The sequence below is a fragment of the Hevea brasiliensis genome, chromosome 13 (genome assembly GCF_030052815.1).
Source record: "Hevea brasiliensis isolate MT/VB/25A 57/8 chromosome 13, ASM3005281v1, whole genome shotgun sequence".
NCBI lineage: Eukaryota > Viridiplantae > Streptophyta > Magnoliopsida > Malpighiales > Euphorbiaceae > Hevea > Hevea brasiliensis.
The window spans coordinates 80,222,147-80,236,756 of record NC_079505.1 but is presented as its reverse complement, the minus strand read 5'-3'; the positions used below and the strand labels follow the sequence as shown (position 1 = coordinate 80,236,756).

The 14,610-nt window shown below is 36.2% G+C and overlaps 2 protein-coding genes across 3 annotated transcripts; one reads left to right on the top strand and one right to left on the bottom strand.

Annotated features, from left to right (window-relative positions):
• Positions 1–1,735: 1,735 nt before the first annotated feature.
• On the bottom strand, positions 1,736–5,730 carry LOC110639173 (SNAP25 homologous protein SNAP33). Its single transcript, XM_021790005.2, has 6 exons — positions 5,507–5,730; positions 3,959–4,521; positions 3,126–3,219; positions 2,750–2,880; positions 2,279–2,376; positions 1,736–2,040 (listed from the first exon to the last, which is right to left on the bottom strand). The coding sequence occupies exons 2-6, from the start codon at positions 4,460–4,462 to the stop codon at positions 1,941–1,943; spliced, it is 927 nt and encodes a 308-aa protein (XP_021645697.2). The 5' UTR covers positions 4,463–4,521; positions 5,507–5,730; the 3' UTR covers positions 1,736–1,940.
• Positions 5,731–7,721: 1,991 nt separating this feature from the next.
• Positions 7,722–10,950, top strand: LOC110639172 (receptor-like serine/threonine-protein kinase SD1-8). Of its 2 annotated transcripts, none has more exons than XM_058132416.1 (6): positions 7,722–9,218; positions 9,312–9,466; positions 9,565–9,775; positions 9,863–10,100; positions 10,181–10,331; positions 10,425–10,950. In XM_058132416.1, exons 1-6 carry the CDS (start codon positions 7,793–7,795, stop codon positions 10,722–10,724), a joined length of 2,481 nt encoding a protein of 826 aa, XP_057988399.1. In that variant the 5' UTR covers positions 7,722–7,792; the 3' UTR covers positions 10,725–10,950. The 2 variants fall into 2 exon arrangements, with proteins under 2 accessions (XP_057988399.1, XP_057988398.1); XM_058132415.1 differs by having other exon boundaries at positions 9,300–9,466.
• Positions 10,951–14,610: the final 3,660 nt, after the last annotated feature.

Below are 14,610 nucleotides of genomic sequence, written 5' to 3'. Positions count from 1 at the left end.
CCTCAACCTTAGGCAACGAGGTTGAAATCAAATGGGGGCATTAGAAATAAAAAATGAGGTACTCTAGTCATGATCCTTTTTCTTGTTAACTGCACCAAGTTGTGCAGCCATGGGGCAAAGACTGCAATGGAGGCTACCAAATACCAGTGTTTCTTTTTTTGAAAATGAAATACCAGTGTTTCTTACTATAGCCCACGAAGGTTCTCTTCACTGCCTTGAATTTGAATGGTCGGAGAGAGAGAGAGAGAGAGAGAGAGAGTTAATTGATGTACGTTAAAGGAATAGACACAAAACTGTGGAATGCGGGTTTTGCAGCAACTTGGCATCAGCAATGTAAAGGCAAAATAAAAGCTGATGCCTGATGGTATTTATTTGATGTCTCCTGCAGCTTTCGATTTAATGCTTCTCAGGTCTTGTCGTTGGTATGGTTTCTGTGGTATTTATTTACTTTGTTTTAATGGTATTCTGATTTCTGATACCAAACTCCTGCTTCCCTTCCCATATTGAAATTTACCATTTTTAACAACCAGCTCAACCGGAATGTTACCAACTTATTCTAATTTCTTAAAAAGGTTTTAACCTCCGTATTATCAAATAATTTTTTTTTTATCATTCTCATAAAAAATTGCACCTATGAGATGTTTAGTGTAAATTACAAAATAATATATATTTTACCCTTTGTTTTATAGAATATATTTGAATGTAATGGACTGTAATGAAATTTCCTTTAATCTAAAACGGAAGAACTGAAAACTACAACAAACTGGAAGAGCTGAAAACTAGTTGCTGTAGTTAAAGTTCTTCCGCTGTTGATGCTTTCTAGCCATGAAAATTTCTCATGAAATAAAAACAAGATACTATCCTTTTAAAACAACCATAATACATGGTAATGCAAATGAAACTCATCAATGTTATTCAGTTATGGAGAGGATTTGGTCCAGTGGGAACACGTCGCTTCTCAGCACTGAAGTTTGGGCCATTCTTCTCCATTGCCGGAGAACAATGATAATACCTTCCAAAAAGGCTGTGATGGGGATGGCTGTGGCGGTGATCTTGCTTGTGATACAAAGTAGCCATTGTAGGGGAGACTTGTGCCACTGCATGGAATGGTTGAACATTTGACATGGAGATAAGCAAGAGAAAAATGACAGCTACAATCTGCAGGCCTGAAAATGCTTTAGAAGGAATAAATCTCTTCATGTTGTTGATGTTTGAGAAGAGTGGGGGAAGTGTAGAAGAAGATGAAACTTCAACTAAATGCATGAAGAAAGCTAGTTGTCTGTATATATTTATATATATGAAGCGGCAGTGCCGGCCTGATGGGGAGTTGAAAGAAGCTATTTGAACACTAATTTTGGTCTCCAACAGTTCTTTTTCCTTTGTGCAATAAATGGGCTCTCAAGCTCAGTTTTCTCCTTTGCACGTATACCATGCAAAATTTGAGAGAGAGAGAGAGATTTTTTAAAGGACGCCTTGTGTCCCTCATATGTACAGTGTTGAGTGAGTCGGCAACTTATCCACTTTCTATAAAGTGTACCATTTAATAAGGATCAATCAATTTTTTTTAATCTCACATGTAAGAGGAACTCTCCACCACCACAAGACACTGTTTTTATGCATGCATAGATCTTCCAGGCATCCTTTGCCCTTATTATACCAAAGGAAATACATTTTTGAAGTAGCCGTTTTCATATCTAAACAATAAATTAACAAATTGCCTTAAAAAAGGGGTATCTTTAGGAGCAAATGAATCTCATTGAAAATGAATTGCCAAATTTCCAATCTTGTATGAATTGTAAGGCGGAATAAAGAAAAAATATTCCTACATCATAGAAGAAAATCTAAATCCAAACCCATACATGCAGCGAACAACAGTGAGAAAGGGAAGGGGAAGCCATTATCAGTGGAGCAGTATTCAATCAAACTCAACAACCTGCACTCTATTTTCCCAGCAAACGACGACCACGTTGATTTGCACCTTTAACACGGAAATTTAGTTCATCCACATCATCCTGGAAATGATCCAGAGCTTTGGTTTGCCTGCAGTCATAGTAAAATGATTTACTCATTGATGGATTAACTCAAGAAAAGATCAGATAAGAAATTGATAGTTCAAGTGACATGATTTGTCCACAAAAGTGTCTAATTTTCACGTCATTTTTCATGACACAGACAGTTGAAGTTCTTGCATTTTCAGAGTCAAAAGAAGGAAAGATAAAATAGCAACATCAGAAAGAAACAAGTATATAATGCTGAAATGCTAACCAACAAAACTAACCTCTCAATTTCAGTCCCCATGTCAACAGCCATATCCTTCAGCTCTCCCAACAGATTACTCAAATCTGAAAGCGCATCATCTTGCTTTTCTTTTTCCAACTGTTTTAGCATAATCCCAAATTGAGAAAAATAATTAGACCGCATTGACAAATTAATTCAATTAATCATTGCAGGTTTTAGATCTGATACATTGATTAAACATACGAACGAAATACAGAAAAATGACTTCAGCAGATATAGAAGCAGAAACTATGATATAATTCTCATCATACATGATACAAACAGAGAAGGAGAAAGATCTCCCATGAAAGCAGCAAAGCATATATGTGAAAATTCTTAACCAAAAGGAAGAAGAAAAAAAAATATATTGTAAACTTAAGAAGAAAAAGATTAGACTCTATAGCGGCATAAAATGGCACTTTTTATGTGCCAGAAGCACCTATTTCTTAAGAAATTAAAAATGAACACAAACCTCAACTTTCTGGAATGCATTGGTAGGTTCAGCCAAAGGTGTTCGAGTGTTTGACCGTTCCTTGGCTGCAGAATTCAATCCCAACTTCTCCCTCTGCTCCAGGTGGCTACCCCTTGTTTTGGGATAATCACCTGTAAAATAAAATAAATCACACATAATTCAAATGATAAAAAGTAAAGTTCCAAGATTTTCATATTGTTTCAACTTCAGCACCCCATTTTTTCCTTGTAATAAATTGTAAATAAAAAAGAAAGGAAAAATGAGACAAGCAGCCAGCATGCACAGAGTTCAACCTTTTTTTCTGCGTATATGGTCATAAACCTGTATAATATTAAATTTTGAAAATGAATATTAATCAACAGTTGGGAAATATAACCTCCTGTGATAACAGGGCCTGTAATTGGACGATTCTTCTTTGGCTTCCAAGTTCTAGAGAAAATGCCTCCAAGACTTCCTAGAAGCTTCTCTCCCTGAAATCAAAATCAAAATAACCATGAATATGTTCCTTAGGTCACAAATGATTGCTGAGCCACAAGAAGGGAATATTCTTATGCCGAAAGAGGAATGGTGTAATACTACACTAATAGGAATAACAGAATTTTAGGCTGATGCTATTCAACATCCTCAATTGACAACATTTATAATCAACATGTAAAGAATAAACTAAATAAATATTTAAGAATAATATATTTCAATCAAGAAGTAAATCGAAAGATATGGGATCAGCTTCAAGCACGGAAGTCTGATAAAAAATAATAAGACTTGCTAGCAATCAGCAGCGTTTATGTAAACCAAACTTAAATGAAAAGATTAATCAATTGTAGCATGTCTTATAAGTTCTAGCCATAAGTGAAACTGAGCAGAAAAAATTTCAAAAGAACAAACTGAGTTAACATATCTGTAAATCAGTTGATTAATAATACACCAAGATCTATAGTATTCAAGACAATCATCTGATAGGAAACTGATGACAAAAAACAGAATCAAGCTTCTAACAAATTTCAACAAAAAATATAAAAGAGAACTTTAAATGCCATTTCAAAGAGCTGAGCTAACACCACTGAAGTGCATAATATTAGGTAAGAAAATCTAAGTGAAATGGGAGATATAGGACGTCACTTTAGAATACTCTCTTTTTTTCTTTTTTTTTCCCTCTCTTAAATGTTTAACTTCTGGAGTTACTTTAGACTAAGTAAACAAAAGTCATACCCGACTAAGATCATGATCCGTCTCAACTGCAACATTATGGGTCTTGGTTATTTGGTCCCCCTGCTGATGTAAAGTGATCAAAGTTTTGGTAGCGTCCTCTCTGATTTCCTCAGCAATCTTCAGGCAGCCATTGACCTCCTTTGTAGTCTCCTCAGCCTTGTATACAGCATAGTTCTCCAATTCTTGTACTGATTGGTTCTCTAGTCCTCCTGAGTCACGGAAATCATTCTTGTACTTATTTCTTGCTGCTGAAGCAGCTGAACTGAAGGAATACAAAGATGAAGAAGATGTCTCTCTTTCCTCATCATCATCAAAAGGATTGGTACTAAAATCTGGTGTAGTCAGATTGGGTTCTGAAGAAGTTTTCCTTGAAGGTTTAAGGGTTTGCTTTTTGTCCAACTCGTCATCAGAATCAAAAGGGTTAGGACGAGGAGGATCAGGATATTCAGGGTCAACCTTGCTACGCTTGCCGAGCTTCAAGGGAGATTTTTTCAAACCAAACATTCTCCCCAAAAATAAAATGCAGACAGATCAGGCAGCTGATGAATAATCAGTTAAAATTTCTGCAGAAGATGAAGGAATGAACATGTGATACAGAGTCAACATTGAAATTACTGTGAATCAACATGAATAATCAGAATTTCTAGAGCATTCAATTTAGATACATGAAAGTTCCCTTCCAGGAGAGGGGTGGGAGCTTGGTTTTGACAAAATTTTGTGGAGGACTACAAGAAAACTCTACAATTGGAAAAAATCAAAGAGACGAGGATAAAAAGATAAATTGGAAAAATAAGTTTTTATAGAACAACAAAAACTATTAGAGAACAAAATCATCAACAGGAACAGTTGAAATAGCAGGATGGATTTCAAAAAGGGTATGAAAATTTTTCCGAGGGGTCACATGACCAAAAAAATAGTGAAAAGTTAACAAATCCGCAGCGTAATTTCTCTTTTCCCCCCTTTTTTTAACTGGTTGAAAAGAAAAGGCTACTAGGATATTATGCCAAAATTTGAAAAAGCAACATAAAAAGGATCAAAAGAACAAAAGCGAACCAAAAGAACAATCATCGATCATATTTAACAAGAGACAAGCACACAATTAAGAGTCATCTCACCATTAGGACTTCACTAAAACTGATTAATTTCTATTTCTATTTCTATTTATTAAAAAGCCAGAAAACAGGGAATACTTTTGAAAATCTTCTATCTTCAGTTTTCTCACCAACCAAACAGAATAAACGGGTATGAATCCGTGAACATTAGTGAAAGGGATCAATTCCAAAACGATAGAGAAAGAGAGAGAAGGAAAGGTCATAAACACATATTCACAAAAGGTACTAAATGTCAAACTAGATGCATAGATCATCAATAACAGAAATAAGAAGAGAAAATTGGAAGTACTTTACAATAATAACAAGAAGGTCAAACTAAAGTTCAAGAATTTAAAGAAAACCCAGATTAATTTGAGTGATAAGAGGATAAGAAAACAAGTGAAATAGAAACAGAATCAACGGTCATCAACAAAGCGAAGAGAGAATCTGGGTATACCTGATATTGTGGAGAAAAGAGTTGCAGAAACTGAGGACAAAATTCAATCCAAAGAATCTCTTGTTTTTTTTTTTTTTTGAGAGAGAGAGAGAGAGAGAGTTCTTGAGGGCGAGAGAGAGGGAGAGATTTTTATAGTTGTACAGAGAGAAAGAGAAGCATTCGAAATTTCGAACGCGTCAAGGACTGAGCCAATTCTTGAGAATGGAAACTCGTAAGAAAAAGCCAAAGCCTGTACCCAAACTAAGAAACGTTCCATTCAAGGAGATGTAGTTTTCTTGACTTTTTTTTTTTTTAATTTTTTCTTTTAATATTGCATAAGAAGCTTCTATTTTTAATATATTTTTTTTTTACCCAAAAGTAAATACCAACGTAATTCATGTATAAGACATGTCTCTTAAGATATATTAAGATATATTAATTTTATTAAGATATATTAATTCATATAAATTACACACAAGCACCCTCTATAGTTAATGTGAAAGCTCAAATGCTCAATCTCTTCAAGAGACTTATACTAGTGAGCCACATTCACACATATCAGCTTTCCTCTTCTGAATTTAAGATTTTTTTTTCTCAAAGTTAGGTACACATATAGTTCAAAAACATGATACACTCCTCAATAAATTATAATAATTTTATCAAGACATACTAATTCATATAAACTACATACACACTTTATAACCGATGTGGGTGCCTAAATACTCACTAAAATCTTCTACCTTCATCTCAATGAAAATAAAAAAAAATATTCAAATTATTATAATTATTATTATTGGAATATCTTCTAAAGTCAATATCTTCTAAAATAAAGTATTCAAATTATCCATGAATAATGTTATTGATTAATCAGAATATAAAATCAAAAGTCTTTCTAAAAATAAAAGGATTAATCAACTTAAGCTTGATTAATTAGTCATTTTATCGTCAATGCGGTCTTGATTTAGTGCTAAATTATTTAAGATTGTAACTATAAATTATGAAATTTAAATTTGATAAAGTTATATTTTTTTAATTAATTAAAAAATAAATTTATATTAACTTTATAAATATGGAAAACATCTTATTTAAATTTGAATTTAAAATATTTTATAAAATAATGTTATTTAATAACTATTTTCAAAAGTTTTTAACAAATAAAATGATATTATTTAAAATTTAAAATTTATTAATAATTTATATTACAATTAAATTTAAATCTTTTTTTTTTCAAGTTATGATATTAAAACATAAGTATAAATAAATTTTTATTTAAACACTTCTTTTTATAACCATTTTTCAAAAATGGTATTCAAACATTTCTCTTTAGAATTTGTGGGCAATGGACCTAATCAAGAAAATTAAAATAAAGCAGCCCAAGAATTTTGATAGAATTTTTTGCTCTAGTTATGGTGAATTTTGTAAAATTAGAAATATAAATGAATTATTGTTAAAACCAATTTCATAAATGGGAAATTATATATAAAATTGTATTTTTCAAATATAATAGGTGTAAACCAAATAACTTATATGATAAGAAATTTGGTGAATTTCTTAGGGTTAGGGATGAAATCTTGAAAATTAAATGAAGATAAAAGACAGGGCAAGAAACAGGCGAACACCACCAAACTTACAGCAAAAAATTAATTAAATCTCAATTACTTAATTTTGTAATTTATTATTATTATTATTAATTTTAAAGGGAGAGCTTATACATGGATGATGCTTTGCTATTGGATGAGCAAGATGGTTCTTTTTCCCATAGTCTTTGGTCTTTACAGAACATATCTTCTAATAAGAGCCTTTAGAACCTGCAGATTGTGCAAATTGCATTCGAACATTTTCTTTCAATACTAACAACTAATGTCTTTACAACACATACCCAAAAGATCTAGTGAAGATATCATCGTACTAACACTAAATGAACAACTTTGGGGCTCTTGATAGTTCATACGTTTCATCCACTCCATGAAAATGGCGTCTTCTTCGACTTGGAAACAAATGGGTGACTTTCTAATGCCTGGGTTAAAGTCTTGCAGGCAAAAATTTACGGGTCAGTAATAAAAGAGCTGAAGTTTGAAAATGCAAATGAATTGGTGTGACTGTGACCAATTTAGAAAGGTAGAAGCAAGTCAAATCAAACGAAATATCTGTATGTGATTAAAAATCAAAGTTTGCAACTATCTCCTCCTTCTCCTATCTTTTTTCTTTTTTTGGTTGACTCAGCCATCGACTTTACATTATATTTGGGTTATTTATTGTCAAAATTAGAACTATCTCGCCTGGAAAATTATTCTGTAGGCTGTAGCCATGGGTGTTAACAACAATCCATGGTTCAAGCTTTGTTTTCTCTTCGTGTGCTTCTGTTTCCAGTCACATATCTCTTTTGCTGCAGGTAAAATCTGTGGAAATCAGTCTATCTCCGGCAAGCAAACCATTTCGTCTGAAACAGGGGAATTTATACTGGGTTTCTTCACTCCAGGTAACTCCTCAAAATACTACGTAGGAATTTGGTTTAACATTCCTGAACAGACCATAGTTTGGGTAGCAAATAGAGATAAACCAGTTTTTGATATTTACACTTCAGATATCAGAATATCAAATGGTAATTTAGTTCTCTTTAATGAATCCGGTATTATGATATGGTCAACAAATTTGAGCTCTACAAATTCAAGCTCTTTGGAAGCAGTACTTCTCGATGAAGGAAATCTTGTTTTGAGAGATGGGCCTAGTTCATCAGACCCACTGCTATGGCAGAGTTTTGATCATCCAACTCATATATGGCTCCCTGGTCCTGGTGCTAAGCTTGGATTCAACAAAATCACCAAAAAAAGTACACGTCTTACTTCATGGAAAACCAATGAAGATCCTGCGCCAGGTTGCTTTTCTCTTGAGCTGGACCCCAATTCAACCAGTCAATTTTTTATCTTACGGGATATGTCTAATATTTTGTGGACTAGTGGTCCTTGGAACGGACAAATCTTTAGCTTAGTTCCTGAAATGAGATTGAATTATATCTTTAACTATAGTTATATTGACAATGAAAATGAAAGCTATTTCCAGTATTCTCTGTACAATAATTCTCTCAAATCTCTACTCATCATGGATGTTGGAGGGCAGATTCAACAGAGAACATGGTTACAGCCCGCCAAGCAATGGAATGTGTTTTGGGCTGTGCCGAGGATGCAATGTGAAATGTATGCCTACTGCGGGGCATTTGGAATCTGCAACAAGGAATCTGAGCCTCTTTGTAATTGCTTGGAAGGTTTTGGTCCAAAGTCGGTAGATGAGTGGAATTCCAGGGCTTATTCTGATGGATGTCAAAGGAAAACCAGTTTGCACTGTGGGAATTCCAGTCTTGTTAATAAGAAGAGTGACCGATTTTTGGAAATTCGCAGCATAGTATTACCAGCAAATCCAAGGCCATGGGCAATGGCAGTTGGGAATGCACAGGAATGCGAATCCACTTGCTTGAATGATTGTTCTTGCACTGCTTATGCTTATAATGGCAGTCACTGTTCATTTTGGTCTGGAGAACTCTTGAATCTTCGCCAGCTTGCAAAAGATGACATTGATGGAAAAACTCTCTATGTCAGGCTTGCAGCTTCTGAGTTCTCAAGTTCTAACAGTAATAAGGGAATGGTTACTGGGGTGGCTGTGGGTTCATCGGTTATGCTAATTCTCCTTGGCCTGCTTCTATCAGTAATCCTGAGAAGGACAAATATGAGAAAAACAGGTACTTTCTTTACACACACTGATAAGCACGGCTCATTTCCATATTTCGATTTGAGTTTTTTCTGATAGTTATCCTAAACAGACAAGGTATCAGGAAGTTCGTCTGAGATAAAAAACAATGTTGCAGCTGGAGGAGGACAAAACAATGCACAGCTGATTTCATTTAGCTTTAAAAGTATGTTAGCCGCCACAAATAACTTTTCTGAAGCAAATAAACTGGGAGAGGGTGGGTTTGGCCCTGTCTATAAGGTATAACTTCCAGATTACAAATTGGATTTCTTCACGAAGCATTCTTGTTTTACTTTTGTTTAAGTGATTGATTTGTGCATTTGGTCACACTTTTATAGGGAAATCTGCCTGGAGATCAAGAAATAGCCATAAAAAGGCTTTCAAGAAAATCTGGACAAGGACTAGAGGAATTTATGAATGAGTTGAAACTTATTGCCAATCTCCAACATAAGTATCTTGTCAGGCTTTTGGGTTGCTGTGTTGAAAGGGAGGAGAAGATGTTGATATACGAGTACATGCCTAATCGAAGTTTGGACAAATTTCTTTTTGGTAAATTTCTTTTTCTCTCTTTAAAGACATGTTTTTGTCTTCACGTCTACTTGATCACTAATTCTTGCCAATGGCGTTATTGATTAGATCCTTTTAAAAAAGCAAAACTGGTTTGGGAAAAACGCTTCAGTATTGCAGAAGGTGTAGCTCAAGGACTCCTGTACATCCACAAGTTCTCTAGATTGAAAGTCATTCACAGGGACCTAAAGGCAAGCAATATTTTGTTGGATGAAGCAATGAATCCCAAAATTTCAGACTTTGGAATGGCCAGGATTTTTGGCATTAATCAAACAGAAGCAAATACCAACCGTGTCATGGGCACTTAGTAAATGTCACACTCTTTCTATTCGTTTGAACCTTACAGTATTTACATGCATTTGATGATTTTGCTTCCTAATGTTGCAGTGGCTACATGTCTCCGGAATATGCATTTTCTGGGCAATTTTCAGAGAAATCAGATGTATTTAGCTTTGGTGTGTTCCTGTTGGAGATTGTGAGTGGAAAGAGGAACACGAGCTTTCATCGCAGTGGACTTTCTTTCACCCTTCTTAGCTGGGTAAGCCAAAACTATAAACCAGACCATACCCTTGTGAGTAGGTAACAGATGACTTAAAACTTAGCCTAAAATTTATGGGTATGTTATTTCAAGGCATGGGAACTGTGGAAAGAAGGCAAAGCAGAAGAGCTGATAGATCCATCAGTGAAGGATACGTGCCGTCCTAAAGAAGCTGTAAAATGCATCCATGTGGGGCTGTTGTGTGTTCAAGAGGATCCAATTGAACGACCTACAATGTCTTTGGTGGTTCTCATGTTGAGCAGTGATACACAGACGCTTCCATCTCCCAAAGAACCAGCATTTCTCAGTCGCAGAGCTGTTGATCTTTCTTCTGAAAGGCCTAACACTCGTTCCAACAATGAGCTCACTATCAGCTTGCCTGAAGGTCGATAGAAGCTCAGCTCTCAGATTTTCAAACCAATAGAAACACTTCACGTAGTCCACAATTCAAAGTTAATTAAAAGTAAATTACATGTTAATCCATAATTGTATTAATACGAAAGGATTTCAAGCTTAGACTATAATATGATAGATTAAATTTATCCAAGAATTTCTTTCAAAAAAATCATCCCATTCAAGAATTATATATATATATATATGAGAATATACCATTTGCTAATCCTGTTTGCTACACATAAACATATGGCTAGTGTACCAAACGCACTTAAACAAGAAGCAAAATATTAATTGCTTTAATCAAACGACAAACACAAGCAAGCTGAAGCCCATTCGGTGGATTAGATTTATAAAACAATCCAATAAAATTAGAAGCAAGCAACTAATGCACTTTTACGGATGAGTTTTGTAACATCCCAAATTTTTAAATTTATTATTTTGTGGGTAAATATTAATATCTTATTTTATTTAAATTTTAGAAAATTATTTGAAATTTTTTGGATTTTAGAAATTGGGTTCGATTTTCCGAAAATATAAAACTTTGATGATTTTTAAAAAATAATTTAAAGATCACGTGGCAAAACTAAAAATATATTTGGACTCTACGAATTTTTCTGAATTTTCTAGAATATTTTTTCGAAAATTTTGGGCCTCGTTTTCGGTCCCAAGGCAAAGTAAAAATTTAAAATTTTGTATCATAAATCGGACCAACCGAATCAAACCGGACCGGATCAAACTGGTCGAATTAGACCGACCTTCTTCTTCTTTTTTCCTCTCCCCCGCGCGTTCCCGTCTCTCTTCCTCTCTCTCTCGTTTTCTCTCTCCTCCCTCCTCTCTAGGCAGCGCCGCCGCCACCCCAGCCTCGCCGGCGCTCTGCCCCAGCCCTTCCCCATCGCCGGCCAGCACTCCAAACGGCCAAAAAACGCGGGCGAACTCCTCCTCTGTGCCCGCGCGATGCCTCACCTTCCCGGCCAAAATTTGGCCGATCCAGCCACCAATCGGACCGGGTCTTGTGTCAAACTTCATCTACGCCTTGAGAGCTTTATATGGACACCAAGAACACCAAAATCCATCGAGCGGTTTGCCCAATTTTTGTCCAGGAAGTTTTAGTCCATTTCGATTTTTGGGCTAAATTTCTCGCAAACCGTGAACCCCACGAGAAAACCGAGAGTACCGGAGCGCTCCACTCGTCGAGAGCTTTGCGGCAATATAAATTTCAAAATTTTTCGATACCATTTTTCGGTGGATCCCATGAAACTTCGTTGTATTTTTCCGAGCATTAAATGGGCTTAAAAAATTCCGTAAAAATTATATACTAACCCCTGTATTGTGGGCTTCGTGTAGGTACCTTCAATTTGCAGAAATTCGACGACTGCTAGGGTCTGTAAATTTCCAGCCAGACAGACAAGCTATCGAAAAAGTCTTGGAATTGGGTCGAGATTTTGGCTGCCCCACCTTTGTTAGACGTCCCGAGCGCGTTCCCGAGGTCGGAATCGGCATAAGTAAACCCGAACCTTGCTTTTTCTTAATTTTCTAGTGCTTGAATGGGATTAAAAATCCATAAAACATTCGTGGTAGCTCAGAAAATTATAATTCCTTTTGCATTAGCTTAGTAATAATGCTAAGAACCACGGGGCAAAGTTTTAGAATTTTTAGAACTCATTTGGGTAGTTTTTGCAAAAATGGTCAATTATAAGGACTAAACTGTAATTTTACATATTGTGATTAATGACTGTTTGGATGGGCCTAGGAGGGGCTGTGTGATGTGATTGAGTTGTGGGTGTATGGTTTGTGGATATAGAAGTGCGTTTTAAGCCCTTTTGCAGGTTGGGTAGGTCCTAGGTATAGGGGAAACTCTGCCGGATTTTCGGTACGACTTAGGACATCTTTAGTCTTTTTCTTAGTTTGTATTGAGTCAAATGTACTAAATAATTGTAATAAAATTGTTAGGTGAGCCGGGACAGCCTTCCTCCTCCGCCCAGCCGCCACAGTGACTTCGGTTGAGTCTGTGAGTAAAATTTTAATTTTAATTGTAATTTCGATATTATTATATGTTCAAGCATGCCCATGCATCACTTATAAATATGTATCTATGTAGTTAAACTCTAGGCACATTTTATGTTGCATTCACAACTGTTAATGTCACGACCCAACCTATGGGCCGGACCGGCACAAGGACCTGGGCCAGCCTAAAGCCCCCGAGGCCCGTAGTAAGCCTAACTGTACCTTTACCCAACTCTAAGGCCCATTTGGGCCCAATATCAAGAAATCAAACGGACAGAGTCCGGACATAAAATGGACTTTCCAACGGGGAGTTTTCGACTCACCCGACCTGTAAACACAATAAATACTCATTTGGGGAGCTCAGCTCACTCTCCACATACTCATCAGCATAAAAATAAATGGGAGCTCAGCTCCCTCATCCAATCCATTAAACATGCATAGCATATTAAGTTTACAGGTCCAAAATAATAATTTAGGTTACAGACCCAAATCAAATAAACATTTCTAACACATGCGGAAATTCTAAGATTTAACCAGTTTATACAAACATTAGTAATCGACCTGCGAGGGAGAAAGCAGGTTAACCTCAAAAAATATCCTCCTGTGGCCTGTAAAAATTTTTGAACAGGAGTGAGCGTTCGACTCAGAGAGTAAAATATCAATTTTAACCATAATCTCTATAACTATCTAAAACTAATGCACCCTGTAGAGTGAAATGCAACATCAACAACATTTTCACATCATAACATCAAAAAGGTAATTTGGAGCACTCACGCACCCTGTAGCATCAATCATAATATATGGAGCCGATCCTGCATGCCTCTCTTAAATCCAACTCAGTGCGGCCAAGAACTCAAGCCGGACTTTCGCTTAATAAACCAAATCGAGGGTCCCAGCGAAGAACTCAAGCCGTGACTACCCCTCGAAGGATCGGGTTCCCAGCGAAGAACTCAAGCCGTGACTACCCGTCCTGTCCATAGTCCACACCACATCACACGCACACCAACGCACGCAACTGCTCCAAATTACCACAACAACATCATGGCACTTTAACAGTTATCAATGCAACATAAATCGTGCCTAGAGTTTAACTACATAAATATATGCATATAAGTGATGCATGGGCATGCTGAACATATAATAATATCGAAATTACAATTAAAATTAATATTTTACTCACAGACTTGACGACAATCACTGTGGCGGCTGGGCGGAGGAAGAAGGCTGTCCCGGCTCACCTGACAATTTTTATTACAATCATTTAATAAATTTGACTCAATACAAACAAAGAAAAAGACCAGTACGTCCTAAGTCGTGCCGAAAATCCTAAGCAGTCTCCCCTATACCTAGGACCAAACCAACCTGCAAAAGGCTCAAAACACACTTCTATATTCACAATCCATATGTCCACAACTCAATCACATCACACAGCCCTCTCCCGCCCATCAAATCAGTCATCCATCACAATACGTAAAATTTCAATTTAGTCCTTATTATTGATCATTTTTGCAAAAACTGCCCAAACAAACTCTAAAAATTCTAAAACTTTGCCCCGCGGTCCTTAGCAATATTACTAAGCTATTGCAAAAAGAATCGTAATTTTCTAAGCTACCACGAATATTTTATGGATTTTTAATCCTATTTAAGCACTAGAAAATTACGAAAAAGCAAGGTTCGGGTTTACCTTTGCCAATTCCGACTTCGGGAACGCGCTCGGGACGTCTGACAATGGGGGGCTAGCCAAAACCTCGGTCCAATTTGGAGACTTTTCCGGTAACAGGTCTGTCAGGCCGGGATTTCGCAGACCCGGTCAACTGTCGAATTTCCGCGAATCGAGGATACCTACACGAAGCCCATAACACGGGGGTTAGTACATAAA

Coding starts and splice junctions, on each gene's coding strand:
- LOC110639173 (XM_021790005.2), bottom strand. CDS start 4,462: ATGTTTGGTTTGAAAAAATCTCCCTTGAAGCTCGGCAAGCGTAGCAAG. Junction 3,220..3,958: donor CGGATCATGATCTTAGTCGG/GTATGACTTTTG, acceptor TTTTGATTTCAG/GGAGAGAAGCTTCTAGGAAG. Junction 2,377..2,749: donor ATGCATTCCAGAAAGTTGAG/GTTTGTGTTCAT, acceptor ATGCTAAAACAG/TTGGAAAAAGAAAAGCAAGA.
- LOC110639172 (XM_058132415.1), top strand. CDS start 7,793: ATGGGTGTTAACAACAATCCATGGTTCAAGCTTTGTTTTCTCTTCGTG. Junction 9,219..9,299: donor GACAAATATGAGAAAAACAG/GTACTTTCTTTA, acceptor TATCCTAAACAG/ACAAGGTATCAGGAAGTTCG. Junction 10,332..10,424: donor CTTTCACCCTTCTTAGCTGG/GTAAGCCAAAAC, acceptor TGTTATTTCAAG/GCATGGGAACTGTGGAAAGA.